This window comes from Pelodiscus sinensis, chromosome 1 (genome assembly GCF_049634645.1).
Source record: "Pelodiscus sinensis isolate JC-2024 chromosome 1, ASM4963464v1, whole genome shotgun sequence".
Taxonomy (NCBI): Eukaryota; Metazoa; Chordata; order Testudines; family Trionychidae; genus Pelodiscus; species Pelodiscus sinensis.
This window is the reverse complement of record NC_134711.1, coordinates 55,254,171-55,282,103: the sequence shown is the minus strand read 5'-3', so window position 1 is coordinate 55,282,103 and position 27,933 is coordinate 55,254,171. Positions and strand designations below refer to the sequence as shown.

The 27,933-nt window shown below is 39.7% G+C and overlaps 1 protein-coding gene across 1 annotated transcript; it reads left to right on the top strand.

The window, feature by feature from the left end:
- Positions 1-442: 442 nt before the first annotated feature.
- Positions 443-27,933, top strand: DBX2 (developing brain homeobox 2). Its single transcript, XM_075930383.1, has 4 exons — positions 443-1,124; positions 17,023-17,118; positions 22,442-22,629; positions 25,758-27,933. The coding sequence occupies exons 1-4, from the start codon at positions 806-808 to the stop codon at positions 26,085-26,087; spliced, it is 933 nt and encodes a 310-aa protein (XP_075786498.1). The 5' UTR covers positions 443-805; the 3' UTR covers positions 26,088-27,933.

Genomic DNA, 27,933 nt, shown 5'->3' with positions numbered 1-27,933 from the left:
CATTGATTTTATTAGGGTTATTGACACAAATGTTTAAAATATAAACCAGATGTAGCAAGCAAATATAAATGCCCAGAACGTAGAACTATACCTTAGCTTGTGACATCTTGAGAAATAAATGAGCTTGCTTCATTGTTCTTTATCGAGCGTCAATTTCTAAACTAGTAACAGAGATATCTTTCCATAACCATGCAAGCAGCAGTGGCCCCATGGTCTCAGCTAAAGCGCAGTAGCTCTGTTGGAAATCCTTTGGACTGAACGGGGTGAGGGCTTGGTTCTGGTTTTAAAACGGGAGCACGGGACGTGATTAATCTACTTTGGTCTTGATAACAGTGACCCCGCCCTCCCACTGCCGTGCTCTTGTAGGAACAAGCCTGCCAGTGCTCTAGGGCAAGCATGACCTGGAGCTCCTCCAGCCTTTGCTCCATAAGGGGTCTGAACCCGCTTCCCCGCCAGCTTGTTGCTTTGACTTTGCCACGGGCCCGGGATCGCAGCTGCCACTCCCAGGGGCTGGCTGAGCTCGGCGCTGAGGGAAGCCCCAGCAGGGCGGCGCGGAGGGCTCTGCCGGGGGTGGGCTCGGCCTGCGTGCTAGTGCCAGGGGCCCCGCTCCCGCCCCGCTCGAAGGCCGGTCAGGGGCTGGACCCCCGCAGCCCTTTATTGCGGGTCCCTCCTGCGGCCGCGCGCGGACACACCTTCCCGTCCCTGCGCCGCGGCCCCGCACAGCGGCCGCCTGCCTCTGACCCCGGCTCCCCAGCGCAGGAGCCGGGGCCGCCGGATCGGGCCCCGGGCGAGGCGCGGCCCCGCGATGCTGCCCAGCGCCCTGGGCTGGGGCGTCGCGGGCTCCTCGGCGCTGCTCGACCTGCCGGCGCCGCCGGGCTCCGGCAACCTGGGCAAAAGTTTCCTCATCGAGAACTTGCTGCGGGCGGGGGCGCCGCCGAGCCCCGCCCGGCCCCTCCCCGGCCCGCTCACGCTGTGCCCGGCGGCGCAGGCTGCCAGCCCCGCGGGGGGCCCCGGCCCGGCCCGCTGGGCTTGTCCCCGGCTCCCCCCCTTCGGCGCGGCCAGCAGCGGGCTGACAGCGCGGGCTCCGGACAGAGCCGGCGGCATCTTCCCTCCTGCAGCCACAGGTGAGCGCGCGCCCCTCGCCCCGACAGCCGCCAGGTAGAGCCCCCCGCGGCGCGGCAGCTCGCTGGGCCGGGACCCCTGCCGGTGAGAGACTCCGTTCCCTCCCGGGGCGGGAAAGCCTGACCCTGCCGTGCCCCAGCAGCGCTCCCCTGGGCCCGCAGTCCTCGCCCTCCCTGCCCAGGAATAAGCTTGGCTTTAATTGTGATGATTCGCTCAGTTGTGTCCAGCTGCGTAATTGCCCAGACCTGTCCTCCATGGACACCGCTAATGTTGAGGGCTGGTTATTTACTTGTGTGGCAAACACCTTGAGAGAGGGCTCCGAGGGGGTAGCCCTGTTAGTCTGTAACTGAAAAACCTGAAAAAAAATAAGGAATAGTCTTGCAGCACCTTAGAGACTAAACAAACCCCCATGGAGATAGTCTCATCAGTTTTTGTGGGCACAGCCCACTTCTTCAGATGAATGGAGTTAAGGAGTCCAGGTTCTCAATAAATAGCAGAGAAAGAGAGAGGATGGAAGGGGAGAGGAGAAAGGGAGAAAAAGTGGGGAAAAAAGTGTCAATGTATATCCTAAATGAAGCGGATAGAGTGTGTACTAAGAGCACTTACACACTCTTAGTACCCAATCTAAGTGCTCTTAGTATCCACTCTATCAGGTTCATTTAGCATGGACACTCTACAATTATTTCCTTTTTTCCTTCTCTTCTAACTCCCCCTCCCCCATCCCCACTCTTTCTCTGCTATTTATTTGGAACTTGGACTCCTTAACTCCATTCATTTGAAGAAATGTATTGTGCCCACCAATGCTCATGATACTATCCACAAATTTGTTAGTTTCTAAAGTGCTGCAAGACTATTCCTTGAGAGAAGTGTTGGTGGAGTGAGGTGGGCTAGGTGCAGAGTATTGGTAAATAGTTATACAGCTCAAACAAATGTGCTCTCATTTAAAAATTAACGTTTGCACCAATATTTGGAAAATCAATAATTGATTGTAGTAAATTTCCCCCTGCCTCCTCTTAGTAATATTGACATAAATAGTATTCCTTATATAGAGTTCTATTGACTGAGTAAAAGTAATTGTAGGTTCTGTCCCCAAATTACCTTACTATCTATCTAGTTTATATAGAGGGGGTGAGAGATATTCAAGTACAGTTTTTCTTTCCTCAAAAAAACTGCTATCTTGGAATCAGAGTGGCTATACCAATTAGATGATTTTAACTTTTTTTTTTCTTTTATTAACATTTTAGTGTTTTCAGATACCTCTGGGGAAATTAGGATTGATGCTATGAAAACTGAGAGCCTTTCATTGGGCTCCTTCTGCTCCCACTGAAATCTCAATGGGAATTTGGATTTTGATTTCATTGCAGCACTGTCTACCAGCAATCAGATTAAAAATAGAACCTTGTGTCCAAATTAAAAGGTTGATTATGCTGTTATATGACATAATATACTACTACAAAGGGCTTTAATTTTCTTAAGGAAAATTTTTCTCTGTAGAATGTTCTTTAAATCAGTTCTGAATGGAAGGTTTATGAAATAAAGTCTGTTGTGGTCCTTGTTAGAGAGAGTAGTACAGAATGACTACTAAACATTAATCTGTCATATTTTACCCATTTCCTCATAGAACATCTGATTAAAACAAGGTTACTGTCCTACATGCCTGTGGAGTAATAACCACGGCAAAATATTTAGCTAACAATTCCTGACATTATAATGAGGACTTTAAATCTTCCATACTCCTAGATCTTTTCAGAGCTGCTAAATGATTGCAATCTGAAATGATCTCAGAGTGTTAACCAGGAACAAACACACAGGATAGACTTTCTGAGTCTAGGAAATACAAGAAAGACCACAGATTCTTAAGTAATGATAAGTCTGAGTACTAATGTCCTTGGCCACCCCCAAAATCCTATGGACCTCAATAGATTCAACAAAGGATGTAAGATTGGGCCTTTTGTAGCAAAAAAGTAATTGAATTGAGGCACAATTAACTTTATTGAATCTGACAAAATATTAGTGTCAAAATTCACCTCAAAAACTTTGTTGCAAACTACGTTAAATATAGTCTCTTCAAGGTAAAATAAAAGCTTCTAGTTTATGGTTTATTAGACAATAGATATTCTGAAAGATTTGTCACTTAAATTGGTAAAATGGCTTGGCGGCAATCTGAACCATGCAAAGTTTTTCTGTAGTATGAGGCAGTCATGGTTTTTTATGTATGCCTAGGTTTAACTACACTGCAAGTTTAAACAATACAAAGCTTTCCCAGATAAATTGTTTCTTTAGTATGTTACTTTTCATGTACATATTGTTTTAAAAAATTAAAAATCGATTTGAGAAATACATGTATATGTTGTGTCGTTACAGAAGTGTTCAAAATGGGTTAGAAAACCATTACAATGAATAATAAATTATGTGTAAATCTATTAAAATTCCCACTAGAACATTTCTACTTGTAGACCAATATAATATAATATTTTCAGAGGTTTGGAGTATATTTAAATAAAGAAATATGTATTTAAAATCAAAGTAAAATATTATTTGGAGTACAATCTTAAATTATAACTGCAAAAGATATGTATTGAAAATAAAAATCTGGTATATTCTTTTTACATTCTCCAAAATAATTTTAAATTTTATTTTAAATTAAATCCTGCAAGTAGCTCCTACTTGTAGTTCTATTGACTTGAATGAAAAATGAGCAGGATAGGGCCAGGTAAGTGTATGTTTCAAATTAAAAACTATTAACTTGTTTCTCCCCTTACTTTATACCAACCCAGTTTAAAGCCATTGAGGAAAGGAAGCACATTTTCACCTGATGTTGTGCAAATGTTATGTTAAAATGAATTTATTTAAAAAATGCTAATGAAAAAGGTTAATTCCTCAAATATCTCATCACTATTTCTAAGTTACTATATTAGAAACTAAGTGAAAGTTACTTAGTGCCCAGTCTTGAAAATATTTGCATGATTAGTCCTTGCTCTGTTTAGCAGGCCATTAAGACTATGCACATGAGTTCTGGATACTCAGATGATTAAAAGGTGGCAGGGTGAAGCGCTCCAAGAGTAAGTCTACACTATGGAATAAGAATTAAGATACACAACTTCAGCTATGTTAATTGTGTACCTGAAGTCAAAATACCTTACCTTGACTTTTGGCACTGTCCATGCTGCAGGAAGTCGAAGGGAGAACATTTTCCCTTTGACTTCCCATACTTCTTGTGTAAGCAGGACTACTAGCATTGAGAGGGGCACTCTGGTCAGTTCAAATTAGCGTGTCTTCACTAGACCTGCTCATTCAAACCTGCAAGATCGACAGCGGCAGCTTCGATCTTCTCTGTAGTGTAGACATGCCCCAAATGCCAGTGGAACTAATCTGGGTACCTCTTGAGCTCAAAGTTTTCACTGACTTCAGTAGGAATCTTGGGTTGAAGGATCAGTCTCTTATAGTTGAAACAAGGAATGCTGGGTTCAATCCTTCTTTATTTACTCAAGCAAAATTCCCAATAAAGTTTTTAAAAAGCCAATAAAATATTATAATGAGATATTCTGATCTCCATTACACCAGTATAAACGCAGAAGCTGTTACCTTGTAAGAGGTGTCCTGAACTTTAGTAATCGTGAAGGCCAGTTTTCGATTTACTGCTGGATTCTACAGCCTATATTCAGGCAATGAATCTTGTCTCATTGGGTAATCCCAATGGAACTCATAATGATTCAGGGCTATATTTATGAGTAAAGGTACATTTTTTTTCTTGTTGCTGCAGCAATAAAAAGGACAAGAGTTTTGTCACAATAAGAACTATAGGATTGAAGTAAAATAAAGGTGTTTTGATTAGAAGATTTATACTGTATACTCTTTTTGATCACTGATTCTAATGTGGTATGTAAGGATACTTACTTTTTTCCATTTTAAAGCTATAAGCTTGGATAATGTCACAATGTTTGTTTATAAGAATTTTCTTCATATAGTAAATGTGCACAGAGGTGGTATATATTCCAGCAGCATAATTCTCATAGGCCAAAATTTTCAACCACTGAATTTAGATGCCTTAGTTTTTGGATATGCAATTCAAGCCCACTTACAAGGGCTTGATTTTCAGAAAGTGCTGACCTTTTGAATATCAACCCCTTCTCAGTTATCTCAAGTTCAGAACTCAAAACCAGTTGGTCCTGATGAAAATCTTGGCCCAAGTCTTAACTAAAAAGAATGATCATGACAAAGCAAATTGAGCTCTTATGACTTTATAATTATAAATGCTCTATGTACATGTTGACCTAGTTACTGTAGCAGAATTTCTTAGCATTCAGTTGTCTTTTAAAAGAAAAAACACACTTTTCAAGTAAGGGGAACTGAAATGTATCATAAATATTGCATTCATCCTGTGTTGCTTGTGTGTCCAAAATGTCCAGTGAGGTTAATCGGACTAAGTATTAGTGGAGCAAGGAATGTACTATCTAGAAACTGAAATGCTGAATAAATTGAACCTTTGCTATAGTTCTGAAATTAACAAGTATCCACAACTTCTGTAAAAAACTGAAAACAAATGAACAAATTGGCTTGATTTATAAAACCTCACAGCATGTGAGATCCCAAATCCTGGTTTCTGTTTGAACCTTAACTCTCAGTTACACCAACTGAGGATCTCTTGCACCACAGCTAGTAAAGAAAAATGGTTTACCTGTTGAATCTGATGCTTAAATGTCCATGGCCACTAACTCTGGAATTACACGCTTAATTAGCCTATGGAACTCATTACCTTTTATTAGTAGGATTTTTAAAAGAATTAGACACTTTATATTAATAACAAGAGTACCTTGAGTTATCACAGCAAGTGATAATAATAAAGTGTTAAAATAATAAAATGGAGTTTTTGAAGAATGCCACAGAGCATAAGCCAGCCTAACTACTGGGAGTTAATGTGGGAAGGTTGCCTGGAGGCAGGTTATCCTATAGCCATCTACTGCTGGGTTTCTTATACCTTCTCCGAAACATCAGGTTCTGGCTATAGGGTGTCAGGATGCTGGGCTAGATAAACCATTAGTCTGATCTAATAATACAATACTTACGTTTCGATGTAATTGAAGATAAAACGTGTCCTATTTTGTATAGTGTGGGCTTGATTCTGATGCTCCACTGTAGTCATTTACAACTGTGTAAAATTCTGCCTTTCTAATGTGTTTAAAATTGACATCCACTTTTCACTCTGAAGTCTGAGGCTATGTCTACAGTGTATGCTTATTTCAAAATAAATTATGTTATGCTGAAATAACAAAGTGCACATCTACACAGCAAGCCCATGATTTCAAAATGATTTCAAAATAACAGGCTTCTTACTCCGACTTCTGTAACCATCCTTCATGAGGAATAAAGGAAGTTGAAAGAAGAGTGTTTTTCCTTTGACTTTCTGCTGTGTGAACATTGCTAAAAGTTGAGTTAAGGTACTTTGACTTCAGCTACGCAATTAACATAGCTGAAGTTGTGTTTCTTACCTTGACATTAACCCGCAGTGTAGACATACCCTACACAGCACAAAGTGCAAGGCTATGAAAAATCATGCCATCATTTTAAACAATGAATTTCTTCAATGCACGTTACGTGGGGCTATACCAATGTTTCTTAAATTTTTTAAGATGGAGGAACACCAGGCAGTAATTTTTTTTTTATGAGGAACACTAAGGATTTTTTGTTGAGTGGGGGTGGGAGAAGAGAGAGAGAGGCGGGGGTTTATTGAGCCAAATAAAAAAAGGTCGCCTGTCCCTTAAAGGGCGACCATTTTGAACTCTGTTTTTCTCCGCGGCATAACTCTGACTGCCACAGAACACAGTTTAAGAAACACTGAGCTATACCATTTAATCATTACAAATTACAGATGATGTAGAACCTAGTGGCATGCTTACTATGCAGTGTTTTACCCAATGGAGCTCCAGTTCCTGGAGTCATGAGAGTCTCATCATAGCTATGCACTATCCATTTCTAAGGGGCTGAAGTTTAAGATTTTGGTTCTGCTGACCAAACTAACGGGTCTACTTTAAATGGGAGGGGACTGGTAAGAGCAGATGTTCTTTGGCTCTGGAATTTGTTTCTGTCACTGGTTCATCAAAGCATGGGCATGGTTATCTTTATACTGTACAGCAATACTCATTTTTTTCCCAAGCGTTTTTTAGAGTCAGAGAGGTACATTAGGGGCTGATGGGTTGTAATTTGTTTTGGTGTTGGGAAGGCTTTCAGGAGGCTTCTTGGCAGGTTTTCCAGAAGGTCCAAATGACCACAGCTCATATTGATTTCCTTGAACATTGCAATTGCTCAACAGTTCTGAAAAATCAGTCCTTGGAAAGCTGTGTATTGCTCAAGTAGTCTACATAGTGCAAAATGGCTGCAAATATATTGGTACCAATGCATTTTCATTAGGGTAAATGTCAGGGCCGCCCCACAACATTTTGGCACCCGAAGCAGGGAACTCAAATGATGTCCCCATGTCCCCTCACTCAACCAGCAGCAGACACAATTTTCTACACTCAGGGTCCTAGTGGCGCCTTCCCCCCCCCCCCCAGTGTCTGGCACCTGAGGCGGCCGCCTCAGTTCACCTCATGGTAAGGCCAGCCCTGGTAAATGTAAACAAAATTGAGTTTTGTGCTTTTATATTTTTTAATGTGCCTAGAGTAACTGATAGGCACAGCTGATATATATTGAAAGGAAATAAATAAATAAAACAGTGGGCATACTTGCACTACCAGCTTTGCTGGGATACTGAACCCATTGGATTTTTGCCAACAGTAAAATATATGCGAGACTATAACAAGTATATAGTAAATCAGATACTAACACAAATCTAGCTAAAGTACTTACAAAATTCTATTACCACAGTAGCAGAATACCTCACTGTCTTCAATGCAGTTATTTTCACAAGTCATTTGTAAGGTAGGGGACTGCCAGCACCATCTTTTCATGGATGGAGGACTGAGGCTCAGAAACTGACTTGCCAAGGCCATATAGGAAACTTGTGGCAAATGTGTATATCACTACTAAAATCTAGAAATTGGTAAATGTTTTACTAAAATTACATTGTTTTCCAGCCATATCCCTTTTTATGATTTATACTAAAAGACATTATTTCTTATTTCTTCCAAATGGGCTGACAACCAGAATATGTCTTAAAGTGACCTGGAACACTGTAGGTTTCTTCGAAATTAAAGAAAGAAAATAATCAAGTGCTTTTAACTATCAAATTCTCTCTAGGGTAATTCGGACTCCTTGTCTTAAGAATTAGGGATTTTCACAGTACTGTACCCATGATCCTCTCGGGAGACACAGGATTTTGTGGGAATTAGATATTAGGTAACATTAATTTTTGTATGATACAGGACCTTTTCTTGCTGCTTTTGCAGTATGTGGGTCAGATTCTAGGATCAGATCTTCAGACACTTATTTCTTAGGGTAGGAGAGTGAGTTTTAAATAGCATAGGGGCCTGATCTTGCAGTCCTTATTCCCACAGCTCTCCTGTCAGCAGGATGCCAGTTTCTGTATATTATCAAACTAGGCTATTATACAATATGAGTCTTGTGATATTTGGTGTCTTTCTTAAAGCCTAGTTCCTGGAGTCACGATAAGTATCTCTGTTTTAATTTTAACAAATATAAAATACTAGTCCTTGTGTTTGTACTGAAAAGCTTGCAAAAGTAAACCTTAAAGGCTTAAAAACAGAAGGCAAATAAAAATAACCCAATTTTTTGTTATTTTTAACATCTTAATCTTAATTGGGAAGTTTTTTGACCAAGAGAGGCCCAGGACTAGAATTTCATTTGCACATGATGAAAATCCTTTACTTGTAGCCCATGGCACAATTTTAAATCAGGTCTGCTATAGCAAAAGGCAAGTTCTCTAATCAATTGTACAGCATAACCCCAATTTCACTTGGGTTCAGGGAATAATTTCTAAACAAAGACATTTCATGTAGAATACAAGAAAAATGTCAATCCATTTATGGCTGAATTCTGTTGTCTTGCCTATTATGACGTCATTAATAGTGATACAATGAAGGATATTCTTTTGATGTTATACATGTGTGCCTCTGTGTGTGTATGAGAGAGAGTGTGGGTGGGTAGTAGGCAGGAGGAAAATTCTCACTGAGAAATCTAGCATCACAATAAGACAATAGATCTGCAGCAAAGATTCCCTGGCATAGCCACAAGTAGGCAGCTTTAAAAAAAAAACCCACAACCAGGGCAGGATCGATGTGTAAAAAAGGAATGGAAAGATACTTCTACGGTTGCCACCTTTTCATTTAAAAAAAATAAGGGACTGTTTTCTAAGCACTACTGCCCCACCCTTCATCTTTAAGATAATCAATAATAGTACTGAGCCATACTCACCTATTTTCACCAGTGGTATTTCTTGCTCCTTTTTGCAACACTCAGCAATTCCCAATCTTGTTGAACAGAGCTGAATAAATAAGGGCCATCCTTTATAATGGACTATTGGCAACCGTAATTTCAGCCAATAGGTGGAAATAGTCTTCACAGATCATTGCCACTGCTGTTCTGTTTCTTGAGCTGGAGGTTTTCTGTTCTTTGAGGCTTCTGCCCACGCTCCAATACAGCTAACTAATGGACATGATTGGTCCCTACTGTGTTAGAAGTGTTAGTTTTATAGGCATCATCAGAATTTGCTGAGGCTGTTTGACTAAACCCGTGCTACAAAACCAATGAGTCTGTATACTCTACCATTGTTTTGCAGTGTACATGTGGTGTTAAGGTTTGCAGAGTGTCAGATTGCTTCTAGTTCCCAAATGTGACATTCATGCCAGCTATACCATTATCCAAAGTGTGCTCATATGGTATGCTTTCATCACAAGCTTCAAGATGTAGATGGTCTTCATGATAAGGTTATATAGAGGCATGTGCCTAATTCTGCATGAGCTCCTAAGATGACAATTTTACAAAAATGAAAGTGCCTCAGTGTTGTCATCTGACCTTAGATGTGACTTTATCACCTGCCTGATTTTTGTGATTGAAGGGAAAAGATCATCTTACTACTTGCACATTTCAATCCCATGACTAATCTTTTTTTAGAGTGTCTGGCTAATTTTTGAAAGTCCAATTGAAAACTAATAACATAAAAATGAAAACGTTATAATTTTCTGTCCACTTTCTATGCAGGATTTTTAAATACATTTTTTTAAATAATTGCAACATACTTTGAATGAATGAGTATTTGCTTACATTTTAAACAGATCTGCTTCTTCCATGCATGCACTGCTTTTGTGTTTGCTTCTGAACATCAGGTTTTATTGGCATGAATGTTCTCGGAAAGAAAAGGTATATGTGAATACAGGCAGTCCCCGGGTTACGTACAAGATAGGGACTGTAGGTTTGTTCTTAAGTTGAATCTGTATGTAAGTCGGAACTGGCGTCCAGATTCAGCCGCTGCTGAAACTGATCAGTTTCAACAGTGGCTGAATCTGGACGCCAGTTCTGACTTACATACAGATTCAACTTAAGAACCCCAGGCATCTTCCTGTAGTCAGCCACTGGTCAGTTTCAGCAGCGGCTGACTTGGGGACGCCTGGGGCAGAGCAGCTGGGTGCTGCTGGGTTGGTCCAGTAGCGCCGCCGCTGGACCAACCCAGCAGCACCCAAGCTGCTCTGCCCCAGGCGTCCTGATTCAGCCGCTGCTGAAACTGACCAGCAGTGGCTGAATCGGGACGCCTGGGGCAGAGCAGCTGGGGTGCTGCCGGGTTGGTCCCGTAGCGCCCAGAGCGGCGCTACGGGACCAACCGGCAGCGCCCCAGCTGCTGTACCACAGCCGCCCGGAGCAAAGCCGCGGAGCACGGGGGCAGCGGGCAGCCCAGACGCGCCGTGGCTGTCCTGCTGCCCTCGGGCTCCGCGGCTTTGCTCTGCTTTGCTCCCCGTCCCCCTGGTCTACAGACCAAGGGCACGGGGAGCAAAGCGGCGGAACACACGGGCAGCGGGCAGCCCAGACGCGTCTGGGCTGTCCGCTGCCTGCGTGCTCCGCGGCTTTGCTCTGCTTTGCTCCCCGTCCCCCAGGGGGAGCAAAGCAGAGCAAAGCCCCGGAGCACGCGGGCAGCGGACAGCCCAGACGCGTCTGGGCTGCCCGCTGCCCGCGTGTTCCGCCGCTTTGCTTCCTCTCCCTGGTCTGCTGGAGACCAGGGAGAGGGCCCCGTTCGTAAGTGCGGGGACTGCCTGTATTACAGAACCCAACTGTAAACTTGCAATAATAGATGCATCAGAAGAGCTTGCACAATACATTAGCCAAGAGCATGTGATTGTGCTTCCCTCTGGTGGCAGAGCTCAGCAACTCTTCAATCTGTTACTGTCTCTCAGATAGGAAGATCACATTTAGGTCAAGAGGGAAAACCTTGTGATTTTGTTTTTAAAAGTCTTGGTAACGATCCCTGCTGATGACCATAGTATATATGCAGTCATGGTCTTACATTTAAACATTTTTCCAGTCTCTGAACAGAAACACCATGTGACTTGTTTGGCTAGTCATAATTAATCAGTCCCCCTGGATATTGGATATTTGCAGATAACTTTTATGATTATTCTATAGAGTTAAATTTTGTTTTCTGAAAATGAGTTTTTATTATTCTGAAGAATGAATAAATATGAGGAAATCACAATTGTTTTTAGTATTTACTCCATGGGTAGTAAAAGAGGCTAAATTTGTCAGACACATTATTCATTCAGGTCTAATATTTTGGAAAAGTATGTTTTCAAATAAGTTTGTCTTAGTCTTTACTCCTGCAGAAAGGAGAGCCTCAGTGTTGCAGTTGAAAGTAATAGGTCTCCACATAGATGCAACACAGTAAATTGTACAAATGGGGCCTAGAATACTTCCTAGTATGTTTAAAACTGCTCAGTTAAAAAAAAATACCCCTCCCTGAAGCCCCTTGAAAACGAGTCACTTTAGAATATGATGATTCTGTCTAAGCTCATTTCACATGATGTACTTAAGAACTTAACTATACAAAGGACTGTGCTTTGGGATTTTATCTGCGTTATAGACATGACTTTCTAGCATGGCAGAATTTTCATCTTTAGAACTATTTTGTTTTCGAATTTGGAGAACATTTTAGGATGTCAGTATCTCAGTATTGCAGATGTCAGTATCTCAGTATTGCATTTTAGGATGTCAGTGTCTCAGTGCTAAGTATTGCAGTTTGCTGAATTCTGAGGTTCAGTTATGTGTACAGTATATTTCAACTTAACTGTTGAGTATTTGTAAAATGCTTTGGATTTATAAGGCTGAATATAAATAGGTATTATTAAGTATATTTTGTATTAACCAGCCTGATACAGTATAACAAGAATCTATCATCAATTCATATACTAAATCCTCTAAGTTTTAGGACCAGGTAGTGTGACTTTCAAGAAAAAAGTACATAAAATAATTTGTTGAGCTCTTCCTTTTGTAATCAGGTCAGTAAAATGTATTGCTTAGTCTGACTTTTGATTTTCATGATTTATGTGACCAAACCTGTATAGTGCTTATATATTTAATTCACAAATGGGGCTATACATAAGAAGCTTTATGGCTACCATGTGCTTAGTTCTGGCTATCAAACCCCTTCTCTGTGTGCCCCCCCCCCCCCGGTTTCCTAGCAACCAACCAGCTTTGTAGCTGCTTTCAGCCTTATTTAAGGACTTTAAAATGTTTGGTTGAAAATGAATTTGGTTTATCATTTTGTTTATGACGAGGAAATAAAATCCTTCCTGCAGCTCCCCTTGTCTGCAAACAGCAAACTGGAGTCAATGGGATCCGCAAGGCTCCATGGTCATGCTGCCGGTAAATAAACACACCAGCGCTGCCAGTTAGCAGCTTTCTCAAAGTGGTTTCAGGGGCCACTTTGAGAAACACTAAACTACACTGGTATACATCTTTTGAAAATCTGATCCAGTGTCTCTAAGAATTTGCATGTAGATACCTTGTATAGCTGAAAGATATTAAAGATGTTTAATGATCATTGGCTATACATCTAAGAAACTCAAGTCTGTTATTTATCCCATAAGGTCTGGAATATATTAATCTAAAATTCCTGCCTCAGAAGCCACTTGTTTCACAGATCAATGGAAAGATATCATCTGCATCTTATTTCTAGGTGCGTTACAAATACAGCAGAGCGTTTGGGGGTCTGATCAAAAGACCACTGAAATCAAAGGAAAGATTCCCACTGACTCTGCTGGACATGAGAGCAGGCCCTTAAAGATCTTTGCTTTTTGCATTATGGCAGAATCCCAGATTTTGCTGTAGGCTTTGGATTCTGATGCTGCTCTCATTAAAGTAAATGGGAATTTTAATAGTGACTTTAATAGGAGCAGGAGCTGGCCTTTTATGGGTACAAGTCATGCATAGAAGCATAAAGGTTTAATGACTGGAAAGAACTCTATACGTTGTAATATGCTATCCCCCCCTTTGGATGCGATGATATAGTCAATTGTGGTATATCCAGGTAACTAGAGTATAATACAGTATTTCAAGTGATAGAGATGCAGCCGTGTTAGTCTGGTCTAGCTAAAACAAAAGACAAAACTATGTAGCACTTTAAAGACTAACAAGATGGTTTATTAGGTGATGAGCTTTTGTGGGCCAGACCCACTTCCTCAGATCAATTTGTGGAAGAAAATTGGCACGACCATTTATACCAAAGTGATACAATAAAAAAAAAAGTGAACACATATAAAATTGACAAATCAAATTTTAGAACAGAGTGAGGGTGGGGGGGGGGGGGGAAGGTTAGTGTCTGTGAGGTAATGACATTAGGGGTGATAATTGGGGAAGCTATCTTTGTAATGGGTGAGATAATTAGCATCTTTGTTGAGACCTATACATAAAGTGTCAAATTTAAGCATGAATGACAATTCTGAAGCTTCTCTTTGAAGTCTGGAGTTAAAATCTCTCTGCAGCAATATGCATGTTTTAAGGTCATAGAGAGAATGTCATCAAGAACATTTTAAGAAATTGGAGGAAATTCAATGCTGAGCAACAAAAAAGATGAGAGGACAACAGGGAAATGACTTGCAAAGATAAAAAAAAACCTAAATTGATATAGGATGACCAAAGGCAGGAAGGGTCTGATTAACACCTCACAGATTAGATATTTCAATGATTGAAACATCGAGGAAGTGTGGTACATAGGATATAGTGATGACTAACAGACTGTGATTCCGAAATACATAATTTAGGCTGATTGACAGGGAATAGTCTGTAATAGAAAGACCTGTTTGGCTGTAGTAATTCTCTCAAGGAAAGCAGTGAATCCCCTCACTTGCAACTGTGAAAGCTACACTGGGCAAAACCTTAGCATGTGCACTGGAAGGGACAAGCCTTAATTATACTGACAGTATAATCCAATAGATATTTTCCATCTCAGTTTTCTGTGATTCTGAAATTGCTACCAAATGTGCCCATCTTACTTGCTCCAGAAATTTTATTGATGCCCTGTACCTAAAGTCGTTGTGATGCCAGTGGGACACTTTGGATGAATAAGCTGGACAAGTTTTGGCTCTGTATTTTTTATGTCCTTTAAACTGCTTACTATAACTTTCTCCAATGATGATCCTGTCTGTTTGTAAGTTCCCCCAAAGCCCAGCTTATGATCAGTTTTGTTAGTGTACAGGAAGTCCCCGGGTTACTTGGATCCGACTTACATCGGATCCCTACTTACAAACGGGGTGAGGCAACCCCGCACTAGCTGCTTCCCCCCAGCAGACCAGGGAGACGTGAAGCTAGCGCTCCCCTCCCCCCAGCAGAACAGGGAGATGCGGAGTGGTTTTTCTCAGCAGACACCTCAGCTTGAGAATAAAGGACTGAGGGAAGTGAGGTGTGGGAGAATAAAACTGAGCTCTGGAGAAATGTTTGGCTAGAGTTTCCCATACAATATGTACCAGTTCCGACTTACATACAAATTCAACTCAAGAACAAACCTACAGTCCCTATCTTGTACGTAACCCGGGGACTGCCTGTATTGAGTTGTATTGCACCTGGTATTCCAAAGTACTGATGAACAGTTGCAGCTACAAATCAATTAACATCTTTGTTTCTGTATAATCAAAAGAGAATAAATTTACAATAGGGGTCTTTAAGGTAAGATAAATTTAATGTAAAGGCCAAGATGTAAACAAATGAGTTCTTAAAGTTAGGTTTCAAAGATCACATTTGATTACAATGGGAAGTGCACAGCACATTTGAAAATCAAGCTGCTTTGATCGTGTATGAATATGGATTCAAGCCTAATTTTGAGGGCTCATTTTTAAAAACAATATAAAAGAAAAATTTAAAATCATATAAATGAGGGAGATTGATTAAAAACTTACATTTGTCTATCTTTAATTCTGATTATTTACGGCTTATAGAAAAGAATATCGTGATTTTTTTAAAAAATAAGCAGTTTATTACAAAATATTTTTATTCAGATGTTACACTGTAGAATTGGACAGATTACAACACAGAAAATAGAGGCTTACCCTCATAAAATAAACCAAGCAACTGATGTGGTTGTTACATTACAAATCAAACGTTGAAAATATATATGTATATTTATTTTAAATTGAAACATGTTTGCCTTCATCATGGAAGAAAAAAGGAAAGATGAAGCTAATTGCTGCTGGCAAAAATATAAATATAATCAAGAGTATGCTTAGAAAAAATGATACTTATGGAAATGCCCTATAAAATTTACTACAGAATGGCTACGTCTTTTCTAAGAGTTTTCTCTGCAAGAAATATGCTAATGAGGGACTAATTTGCATGAGTCACGATCTCATTTGTATATTTTTTGAGGATCCGTTTTTACGCAGAAACAAGCAGTGTGGATGTTTTCTTTTTGCGCAAAAGCCCCTTTTCCCACAAGATCCTTATGCCCCAAAATGGAGGTTTACCGATCTTGCAGAAAAAGGGGGTTTTGCGCAAAAAGAAAATGTCCACATTGCTTGTTTTTGAGCAAAAACCCTAACGCAAAAACGGATCGGCAGAAAATATGCAAATGATATCATGACTCATGCAGATGAGTCCTTCATTAGCATCATTAGCATATTTTTTGCTGAGAAAATTCGTAATGTAGATGTAGCCGATGTGATTTTTTTTTTGTAGGTGTGGTGTGTGTGTGTTCTTTGCATTCTGTAGAAATTAACACAAAATTCTGTAGGCTAATCTTAAAAAACCCATAGTGATATCAAATTCTGAGCCCAGTTCTGCAACTCTTAGCTGTATTTAATAGACTCTTCCTCTGAGAGTTCTTTATAAATAAATGGGATTATTTGTGTATGAGATACTATTGAACAGAAGAATGGCAGAATCAGGCTTTGTAGTTTTAGAATAATTCTATAGAACTTAATTGGTTTATCCAGATTCCATTTTATAGGCATTTTCATAAAAGCTACTTTATTGATTTCCTTACTCCATGTGAGTAAAAGTAAAAAAAACCCTGACCTGTAAATAAGATACTCATTGCCAGGCAGAACCTGTCAGTTCTGTTTTTTAAAGGTGTACTTCCCCAATACGTAGAAAAGTTTAATAAAATAACTTTTTGATCGAATTTCACTTAGCTATGAATTTTGACCATTGTGTTCAAATATATTACTTAGGATGCATATCACCAGAACAAATAAATATTGAATCCTTGGGATTGCAGTCTTGTGATAAATGTACTGTGGTTGTTCATTATGTCATAATTTAAGCAATACATTAATTAAAACGACCTTTGATAAAGTTTCCTAAAGATTACTTGGCTGATCATCTTTTTTTCTATTAAAAATCTCTGTTTAAGAAAAGGGAAGCCGAGTTTGTGAGGCAGGACTTAAGATGCTGACTTTTTGAAAATGGTTTTTGTAAATATCACTTATGTTTGGTAGATAATCAATTAGATCTATGCTTTATTTGCAGTTCTTTCCAAACATTTTTTTCTCCGAGCCTCACCATTCTACTCAGCATTCTGCGGTGGGTCCTGTCAGCACCCTGTATCCCCCACTGCTTTTCCAAGTAAGTTTTTATGCTTCATCAGTAATGCTTGAGTTATTCTGTAAACCAAAGCAGCAGGACTTAATGTGTCCTGGAAAACTAATTGGTGATGCAATGGTAGCAGCTAATTCCTCAGTAAAATCACAGCGATCCTATTCAGACTGTTTCCAAAGATTTATCAAACTTAAGTACACTGAGCAATTGTGAGAAATTTCTAATGGCATTTGGATGTGCAGGCAGCTAATCAAGGAACACTTCTTGTTTTCAGTTTTCTAGAAAAGATCCTTTCAGAGTCAATAACACTTTTAAAAAACTGTATCAATATGTATTTGCAAACAGGAAAAGAAAAGAACTGAAAGATCATAAAATGGACACTGCATATTAATGTCTGCTTGGCATAAATTATGATTCAGGAAATATTACCTTTATTTAAAAAAAATCCTCAAAACCCAACTATTCTGATCATAGCACACAAACACTTCTATCCATTTAATTTTGTTTTAGATTATAATGTTATAACCGGAAGATGATTTGGTCCTTGTATTTATACATTTGGGATGGAAGCTTAGTTATGTATTTCCACTTAATCAGAGTCCAAATTTAACCTTCATTTTTGAGGTTTATTGTGTATCATATTATGAGATTATTAAAGAGTTTGGATGTTCATGACTCAGGAAGAAAAGCTGAACATACATGTCTTAGTTCCTCAGAATTGATTATAAAATACAGCATGGTATGTCAATCCAAATAGAAATTGCAATTAATGCATTCTGGACCATATATTTTTATCACAGTAAAATTCAAACCACTGCTGACTATGTGCATGTGTTTTATGAATGTTTCTGAAGGGCAGTTGCTAAGTCCAATGATTCCTGACAAGTGAGGCAGCAAATGCTGGCAGTTTAATGAGCTGCAAGTTTCTGAGCACCTCTTTAGGGAGTTGACACTTTCCCACAGAGCATTTTACATGGCCCAGGCTAGATCACAATGGCTGACAGCACCATGACCAATCACCACTTTCACTTTACGCATCCACACGCGACCTCACCACAATTTTTCACTGTGCAGATGAACTTTAGGAACCATTTCATATTGAAAAGGCCTGGGCAAGGGTCAGTTGCCCTTTTGTATGGTCATAAAGCAATGCTCTATGTTCCAGTCTTTTCTCCTGTCTCACATTCCAAGAGAATTTCTGGACAGCATTTAAAGCACTTGACTGAAAAATAAAGCAGTGAATGAAACTGACTTTTATAGACTCATTCTAGCTCATCTTCCCATATAACCCTGTCTACCTGAAAAGGGATTTAGTGGATGAGCTGAGTGTATACAGGGACTTGCTGAATACATAGGGCCCATTATCAACTGTGGGGATTGTTTATTAACCAGGACTGATACACTACTATTTTGGAAGTGACCTATTAATTGTCCATTTAACTAGAATGTATTGAATTCACATGAAAAAATGGAAACCATGACTAAAGCTTTTACTCACTCCTTCAAGGTGGTCTCTGCCATGAAGGCAAATTAAGATTGTTCCACAGATTAAGAAGACATTTATCACCATATACTAGCCTACGAAGGAAAGACTTTAAAAAAAAAACAAACAAAAAACCCCATGCTAAACATTTGGTACCATATTAGCATTTATGTCAACATGGTATTAAACCTTTCAGTGTGTGTTCAGCAGGACAGACTGCAGACTTGCTTCGCTTAATTCATTTTGACATAACTGTTGTGCTGTGTGGGTGAGCTCATGCCCCCTAGTATCAGAAAAATAGACAGTGTACATTTGGTGGGTTTCATTTGTACGGTTAGCGTATTCACTCCATCCACAAGATCATAGGGTTGGTTTTTATGGATACAGTTTTTGCATGTTTATATTGTTTAATATAGAACAATTAAAAACAAAATTTCTAGACCACCTTCTTATCTGAATGTTCATCTCCCTAAAAATGTTAGCTTTAAAATCTAAAAGTGGCTGGCTCCACTTTTCACTAGTGCTTTTCTCTGGTTACGTTCACTGTTAGTTTTTGTTTAGCTAGGCATTTAGACTACACCCACTACTGTGGCTTACAGAGTCAGAGAGATTTCTTCCCAAATTGGGTGGGCTATTCCCTGCTATATAATTCTAATATTGATATTAAAACAGTCACTTACCTAAGAAACTGCCACTATAACACTGAGTTCAAGCATTTAAATGCCATGCCCAGCAGACAGGTAAGTGACTACAATTTTACTTCCTTGCTGAGAGACTGATAAAGGGGTCACATAATCTGATAACCTGTCCTTAGCTGATAATTCTGTTTTGGAGCTGAGCAAGGGAGGTGAGGTGTGGACCAGCCTTATTGACTAAAACATTTTCTTCTTCACATGTAGCAATTGTAGGGATGATAGGAGATTTCCCTTCCACCTGTTTCATTGAAGGCTTTAAGGACTGGTCAGGAACTGCAGTTTAGACTTAACTCTTTCCCTCGTACTGTAGCCACGTATGAGGTGACCACAGCTTTAAGGCTGTATTTCCCTGCTGCTTACCCTTACCAGAGAAGGAAAAGGGGGAGGCAATGAACGTCATCCTTGATCAGGAAGATGTAATATATGAGAGGCCACATGTTGATGTACATGAGGTTCTTGCCTCCAAGAAGCTCCAAACAGCAGAATGGGATTTTAGATAGTTCTATGTGTAACCCACACACCTAGTGTGGTTACCATGCAGTGGCACCTAGCCCACAGCAACAGTTAAGACCAAGAGACCTCTACAGCATGGGCTGGGAGCCAGCTGGCTTTTAGCTCAGAGAGTAGAGGCTCCTGTACTCAGCTCCAGAGATCCCAGGTTCAAATCTGCCTGGTGTTGGTTATGTATGCACTGTGTAGAAATTTTCCATGAATAGCTGGGATTTGTGTGCCATAGTCAGCATATTTGAGTCTGAACAGAATCCTACTATGTCCCATTACGTACATAAACATAACAAAAGTATCCGGTAAATTCTGATGTCTGTGTCTGAAATATCAGTTTTAAAGTTGAAATGTAACTGTATCAAGCTGTAACTTTATACATACTAATATTTAATTTTAAAACCGCTCAGATGTATATCGCAGAAATATCTAATAAATTGTGATATATATACAATGGGGACATATAGGTGTGAGTGTATCTGCCTATGACACACACATCTTACTATATATTTTAGAAATGTGCATCTGTTTGTCCACCCATCTGTGAGTCTGTCCATTCAAGAACTCCTAAATGGTAAGAACTAGGACCTCCAAATTTGGTATGCAGCTGCTGCTTCATCATAACTTAAAGCAAGGTCAAGGTTTGGTTATGCTAGGATAATGGGATATATGTGGAATCCAGTTTTCTCATAAAATGGAAAGGGAGGGGTCTGGTAGGAGGGACAATTATACTGCAGAATGACCACAGGGGATCAGGACAGCTATACCCCATTGGACCAACAAGGGAAAGGGACAGCTATCTACTATATATTTTAGAGAGTTTGTCTGTTTATGAATTTGTCTGTCTCCCCCGCCTGCCCCCCCAGCCTGGCAACATGCACCTCTCCCCCAGCTGTGTCCTCTGTCGTTGCAGTGGCTATGGACAAATGTTTCTCATGGCCCCAAACTGCTGCAGTGATAGAGGGCTAGGGTTGTCCCCCCCCCCCTCCCCAGGGCAGCCTGCATACTGAATCCTTCATTCCCAATCCCACACCAGGATAATGATGTAAATAAAGAAAAACAAAACTTATTTGCGTTAAGGACATGAGCAGCATGTAAGTATAATATGTAAAAGTTAAAGATTAGTATATTCACAATTGTTGATTAGTGAAAGCTGCAACAGAATTTGATTAATATTTCAATAAGAACTTTTTTGTGAAAAATTTTATGATATTTTTTTTTAACTGCTGACATTATAAAAATTGTCAGAAGAAGGGATACAATTTCATTGATTGTTTTGTCAAATTTTTGTTGTTGGAAAAATGTTAAATCTTGAAATTATTTTGATGAATTCCAGCACCGATGGCATGGTCACATGTCTTTCTAGGACCAACCATAGTTTAGGCTTGCAGGAAAAACAAGCTTATTCACAAATCCTTGTCTTGAGCATTAGGCCATTAAGTTCTGTAAGTACCATTAATGACTTTTAGTAGCAGCCTAGATGAATAAATGGGTTTACACTTTATATTTCTAACTTCACATGCACAAATGATATATGCACACAAAAGTATATACATATTCAGGGGTTACAATCTCTTGAGTGATAGGTTACTTGCCCCATTTTGCATAAAGCATATTTGAGTTATGCATATTCATATTTAAAATACATTTCCATAAAAATATGAGGGTACAGTGTCATATAGTGGTTATGGAGTATGCTTGCCCTTGCCCAGAAACCACATGTAACATTTGGGATCAGTGCAGGCCTCTGAAACCTTCCCCGAGCCCTGCTCTTTGGAGTTCGGTGCACTGCCAGAGCACTCCTGGCCAGCAGCTGCTTTATGGATTCCCATGTAAAAATGGATCTTTGGAGATGTGGGGGGAAGGAAAAATTGATACAGCTCTGAGCTTTATTATTCTTTCTCTCGGGCTGATGAAAGGATGATGTGAGTGTTCCAATGAACGAGCAGTAGGTACCTTCAGAGCACAGACCAAAGTGGTGTGACTGAGCCTAGAATAAACAGCCAGACAGGGTTTGCTGACAGCTGTTAAATGTATTCCATTTAGTCTTATTTCTAATCCTTTGAGTACTCCAAAAAGCCTTTCCAGAATAGTCAAGATGTGAATGGCAAATAATTTTCTAAGGAAAAGTTTACCATGAAAGCCCTGTCATTACACTATATATACGTAGTATGGCTTACTTAGATTATTTGAAATGATTATGTAAACCATTCTTACCTCATTATGCATTTTATACAGGGAAGGGGCACAATGAGTACCCATGAAAAACTCACTGCAATTTGCTGACCCTAATCATATTTTGTAAGGAAAAGTATAGATGTTTCTCTCTGACATTATCTGGATTTCACAGTAAAAAGAGATTTATACTCAACCATCTACATAGACTCATGCATTTATGCTTTTTCCCCACTCCAAAAAGTAGAATCTTGGCCATCTATAACACATCTAGATCCCAGCATTAACCTGAAGTTGATGAGAGCTATATCTCTGCATCCTGTGTAGAATCTAATGTGTCTTGAACATGACAGAATAATTCTGACACATTTGTAACACCAACAACTCAAAAGTGAGATAGAGGTCAGATAGAAGTATAGATAGGGTAAAGTATAATGCTTCATATTCCTCTGATATATGTTATACTTAGTATCATACTATCTTCCATTTCCTCTAGGAGAGGAAAGCATTCTGCCACTGTTGACCCAGGACTCCAACTCTAAAGCCCGGAGAGGAATTTTAAGAAGAGCTGTCTTTTCTGAAGACCAGAGAAGAGCTTTGGAGAAGATGTTTCAGAAACAAAAATATATCAGCAAAACAGACAGAAAGAAACTCGCAAATAACCTGGGTCTGAAAGAGTCACAGGTATGGCGGGATGTGCGGACACTGTACAGCACTTAGCAAAATGGGGTTCCGGTACATGATTTAGGGCTCCTAGGTGCTACTATCAGACAAGTAATTAATAATCATAACAATATTTCATAGTTCTGTCTTTGAAACAAAAACTTTCCAAATATCTTTGCTGAAGGGGGGTATTAACAGCCCAGGGCCAGTCCTATAGTCTTCACTTCAACAAAGTCTCATTAAAGTCAATGACCATTTTAAAGAATGTATAAAAGAGAATCCAATCCTATAGTGATCTGCATTCAAAAGTTGATATCTCCATTTCCATGCAAAGATAGAGAAAAATCACTTCTGAACGCTAACAGCCTCTATCCCCATTCTCCTAACTCATGGACACTTTTTGGCTCTGCATTAAGGTTCACTCTAAGCTGCACAGCAGCACAACTGCTTAATGAGCAAAGGTGCCATTTCCAGCACATAATTGGGGCAGCAGCCATGCACTCCGGGAGGGTGGCTAGCTTTTCATCCTGTTCTCCGGATGCTCAGGGAGTGAGGGGAAAGTGCTTGCCAGGTGTGAGAGGTATGCATGGAATGCAAGCACCTTTGCTCATTTCCCCTCACTCTCTTAGCTTCTAGGGAATGGAATGAAAAGCTAGTCGTGTCCCTAATTACACAGCTGCTGCCCCCTCATATGCTTGAAATGGTGCCCTTGTGTGCTGCCCAAAGGCGCAGGGCTGCCATGCATGGAGCTGCCTGGCTGAGAGAGAGCCCCTGTCAGCTGGGAGAAACTCGCTGCTCTGTCCCCAGCAGGGAGCTGCTGCTGTAGCTAAGGGAGATGTGCCCCTCTCCCAGCCAGGCAGCTGCATGTGTGGCAACTTTGAGCCCTTCGGCAGGCTCGTTAAGCAGCTGCGTGGCCATGCTGCCACGCAGCTTAGAGGGAACCTCACTCTGCATGCACAAAACTCTGCAGGGATTGGTGGGAGGGCACTGTCTTCTGCTTTGCTTTTAGATGTTGTTGGGGAAATCTCACTCCCCTGGGGTAAAGAGTCCCCAGAAAGGTCCGAGGCTGGAGGTCAAAGCAGTGAGGCAAGAGAGAAATCTAGAAGGAAAACTTTATTATGCATGCAGGCAGGCTGACAGCTACTAGAGTGAGAGCAGCAGCAGCCCTAAGAGACAGTTTCAGGGATCCTTTATACAGTATGTTCAGACAGTTTAGTTGTTGATTTGTTTTCTTTAACATATCAAAGTCTCAGCAGAAGTATTCTGAGATGTTTCTATTCACACCAGAAGTGCTAGAAGTAAGTTTTACAGTACAAAGGCACATGATAACCTCAGTGAGGAGTCTACAAGGCAAATTGTGACAGACTATGAGTCTCCATGAAGTTGAGATAGGAGGCATTGTAAGGGTCTTGATTAGAGAGAGAGAGAGACCTGGAAAACTTTTAACTCTTACAGCAGTTTTCTTTTAGAGAGTTTTGATTTCCTCCAGTTTCCCCTCTTTAACACAATTGGAGTTGTTTGATTTTTCTCCCACAATGTCAGCATAGAAATCCACACTCAGAGCTCTTTTACCTTTCTCTGTTTTTTCACCTGTTACTGAGTAGCCACCGGGAAAGTATGCTGATAGCAATGCAACTTTACTGGACTCATGCCATCAAGGGAGATGGGACAGTGGAAGCAGCAACCTTCCCTATAGAGCTGATCCTGGCTCTAGGCAGAGGGAGACATATGGGGTTGAGAGAAGCATTAAGAATGGAAATTCCATGAGGTGACCTTACTGGAAGTTCCCACCTCTCTTATTTGGCTACTTTCAATGGGTTTTTCCATATGAGAGTATGATCTGGCTCAGTATAGGACTTCAGGATTTGTCCCACTGTTTAATATCTGTATAGTTGTATATACCATACTCATGTAGTAAGATTATGATGCCTGTCAGGTTTGGGATCCCAGGGCTTTGATCTCTGTACAAATATAGTTAAAGTGATAGCATCTGCCCTGGAGGGCTTTCAGTCTAAAAGAGACAAACAAAAGATGGGGACAGGAAGAGAACACCTGTGATTGGCACACTTTCATTCATTACATGGAAGTAATGGGCAGGGAGAGGGGAAGCTGCAGGAATGGGAGAATGACAGAAAGGGAATAAGAAGAGTAACATTCCCAACACATTTCCTATCTTCCCATAGTCACCTAATTGGTGGGCTGCAAAGGATAGAAGTGCTGGTGGAGCGCTGTACATTATTGTAATTTTTAACTTGAACACTTCAACCATAAACAATGGAGAATGCACAGACTGAGACCCTTTCCAATCTACTAGCTAAAGCAGAATAGTAATTTCCAATGGACAAACTTTCTTTTCTTGCTGACAATGTACAATCACACTGCAGTGAGCTTTCTAAAATCTTTGCAGTGCATATTCTCATTCTGTATATTGCAATCATTTCCTTCCTACTTTCTTTTGACTTTTCCTATCTAAAAGACAGGAGAGACTCGTGTCAAACTACAAATCGACTGTAGTCTTTGGAGATGAGATTTTACCACATAAGGACAGGGAAGAGGATTTCATTCCAAAAACTGCATGAGAGCCAGGTGAATCCTAGGAGATCCCTGGAGCCTTCAATCATCCAGACAATGTCACCACTCTGCCTTTGGGCTAGTACACCCCTGTCAATCGCTTCATTACTGCAGCTAGCCATGCTCAGCTTCTTTTGTGGGTGTAAGAGCCATAGCTCCTCTAGCTATGCTGATGTCTTGTAAATGAAAGGATTTACATTGTTGTGGGAAGTAAGAGCCTTTATTTACACTAGGAATTCTTGTGGGCTTAAGGAGATAACGCTGTAGTAAGCTGTTATCTCCTTGGCTACCACTTGACAAGTCTGCTGAGCTGAATCCTCACCTTGTCTCTGCTGGTAAGGGGAGGAGAATGTTTGGACTGATTATTATTATTATTATTATTATTAATAATAATAGGCTGGATTCTCAGCTGGTGTTAGTTGGCATAGCTTTGCTGATTTCCATGGAACTATGCTGAACTTGACTTAAGTCAAGCCCAGAGAGGGGAGTTTCAAATTGAAGGGATTTAAAGAAAAAAGGTATTCAGGTAAAAATTATTTTAAGAAAACAACAATAATCTCCTATTAACTTGGCAACAGGTGAAAATTTGGTTTCAGAACCGAAGGATGAAATGGCGTAACTCCAAAGAAAAAGAAGTGCTTTCAAACAGGTGCCTCCAAGAAGAGGGTCTTCAAGAGAACTACCTCTCAAGAGCCACTCTGAATTTTAGCTCCCCATGCCCTTCTGTGTGGGAAATGTCTCAACAGCAGGCAAGTCCAAGATGGAGGGAGAGTTCTCCAGAACCTTCAGAAAGACTGAATAATAGAAATAGTGTGCAGCCACCTCAAAGAGCAGATTCATTTCAGGGCACATTGTATTTGTATCCTGAACATGACGATGGAGACAAGACAGTTGCATCATCAGTATAAAGGAATGATGGAGTTCTGCAAATTGATCCAATAACAGACTTTAAATGGTTGGTCTTTTAAAACTAACAGCGTTCAACATTGAAAAGCTAACTAGTTTATACCTCATCAGTTACTAAAATCTAACACCATTACAATGACAAACAATTAATGCTGCAAGAAATATTCTTTAATATTCAATTTATTCTCATGTTTTTTCTGGTCTTATATGGAACATAAAAGTAAATTAGGAAGGAATGGTAAGTAAAAGGAAACGAAGACTATGAAACTGACATTTTGCTTCGATTTGCATACTGTGCTGTATACACATATTCATTAAAGCACATTGATACCATACTTTTTTTCTTATTGTAGTCAGACTCATTAAGTTCCTCCCCCCCCCCCCGCCCCAGAGTAGAAGAAAAACTCTAGAGAAAACTTGTAAGTTTTTTTTTTTTTGTAGTTGGTTATAGTGTATGATGCTCACAATGGGGTCATATTGAAAATATCAAGGATTTGTAGTGGTATTTCTCCAGCTTTCCTCAATTTATGTCAGTATCCGATTGGCTATTTGATGTCACAAATACCCAGATGAGTTATCCTAATGAAAAAATTGAACACAAAAAAACCCCTGTGTTTTATATCACTTTAATTTGGACACAAACTCGGAAATGCTAGGAAATGCAACTTACTGAGTCAATTATTTTCTCTTGAAGATGAAAAACACAACGTCCTTTGCTTTAGTAGTCTCTGTCACAGTGTCCAAGTCTCTCATATCATGTTTTGCTTTAAAAATTGGTGATAGTACAAGGGAAAAGTAGAGTCCACATGGAATCGGCAGCAATACTATAATGGTGTATCTACACAGCAGGGCTTAACTCGAAATAAGCTACTTAAATTGAGCTACATCAATTGCGTATCTTATTCTGAAATAGCTTATTTCAAAATTGAGAACATCTGCACAGCACTTATTTCGAAATAGAGCACTCTTCCTCCAACTTCCCTTACTCCTCATACAATGAGGATTACAAAAGTCGAAGTAAGAAGTCCTTCAGCTTGACAGTATTTTGACATTATAACTGCTTGCTCTGTAGACTGTTATTTTAAAATTAACGTTGCTGTGCAGATGTACCCTAATTGTGCAAACTGCCACTCTTGCTCTGTTTAAAAAAAAAAAAAAAAAAAAAAAGTACTTGACCATTAATATTCTGTATCTAAGCTGGTTCTAGTGGGCATGCGTCTATTTCTATTTGATGTATTTGATGTGCATAAGTAACCTGAAATAGTAGTAATAGTAGTATTAAAATTGCTTTACATGAAATTATTTGCTTGCTTCATCCACTCTAAGAAAATCACTCTATAGGATTTAAGAATCAGTTATTGTTCAGTTGAGAAGCTTTCTAGCTCCAAAAGAGAAGAATATTTTTCTTAATGTATATTTTTATGAATGTGTTTGTTGAGCAGAATTGTTAGAAATATTTCTCTGTCAGTTATAATACCTGTAATTCTCTGTTTTATGAAATTTATGACCTAAAAAAGAAAATCTGTTTGACTCCCTTCATAGATTTTTAAGGCCAGAGCGGATCATTATTTATGATCATATATTCTGACCTCTTGTACAACATACTATAGAATTTCACCTGTTACTTCCTGCCTGGATCCCTGTAACTAGGGGATGGACCAGAGCATGTCTTTCAGAAATAAATTAAATTTTGATTAAAAGGTTTTTTTCTAAGTTATCATTCATTACATAACAAATAATATACTATAATGCTAATCAATGAAATATTTTCTGCAATTTTAGATTCTTGTATATATCTAACTTTATATTGTATAAACAGACATCATATAATCATTTGTATTGCATAAA

Coding starts and splice junctions, on each gene's coding strand:
- DBX2 (XM_075930383.1), top strand. CDS start 806: ATGCTGCCCAGCGCCCTGGGCTGGGGCGTCGCGGGCTCCTCGGCGCTG. Junction 17,119..22,441: donor ATCCCCCACTGCTTTTCCAA/GTAAGTTTTTAT, acceptor CATTTCCTCTAG/GAGAGGAAAGCATTCTGCCA. Junction 22,630..25,757: donor TGGGTCTGAAAGAGTCACAG/GTATGGCGGGAT, acceptor ACTTGGCAACAG/GTGAAAATTTGGTTTCAGAA.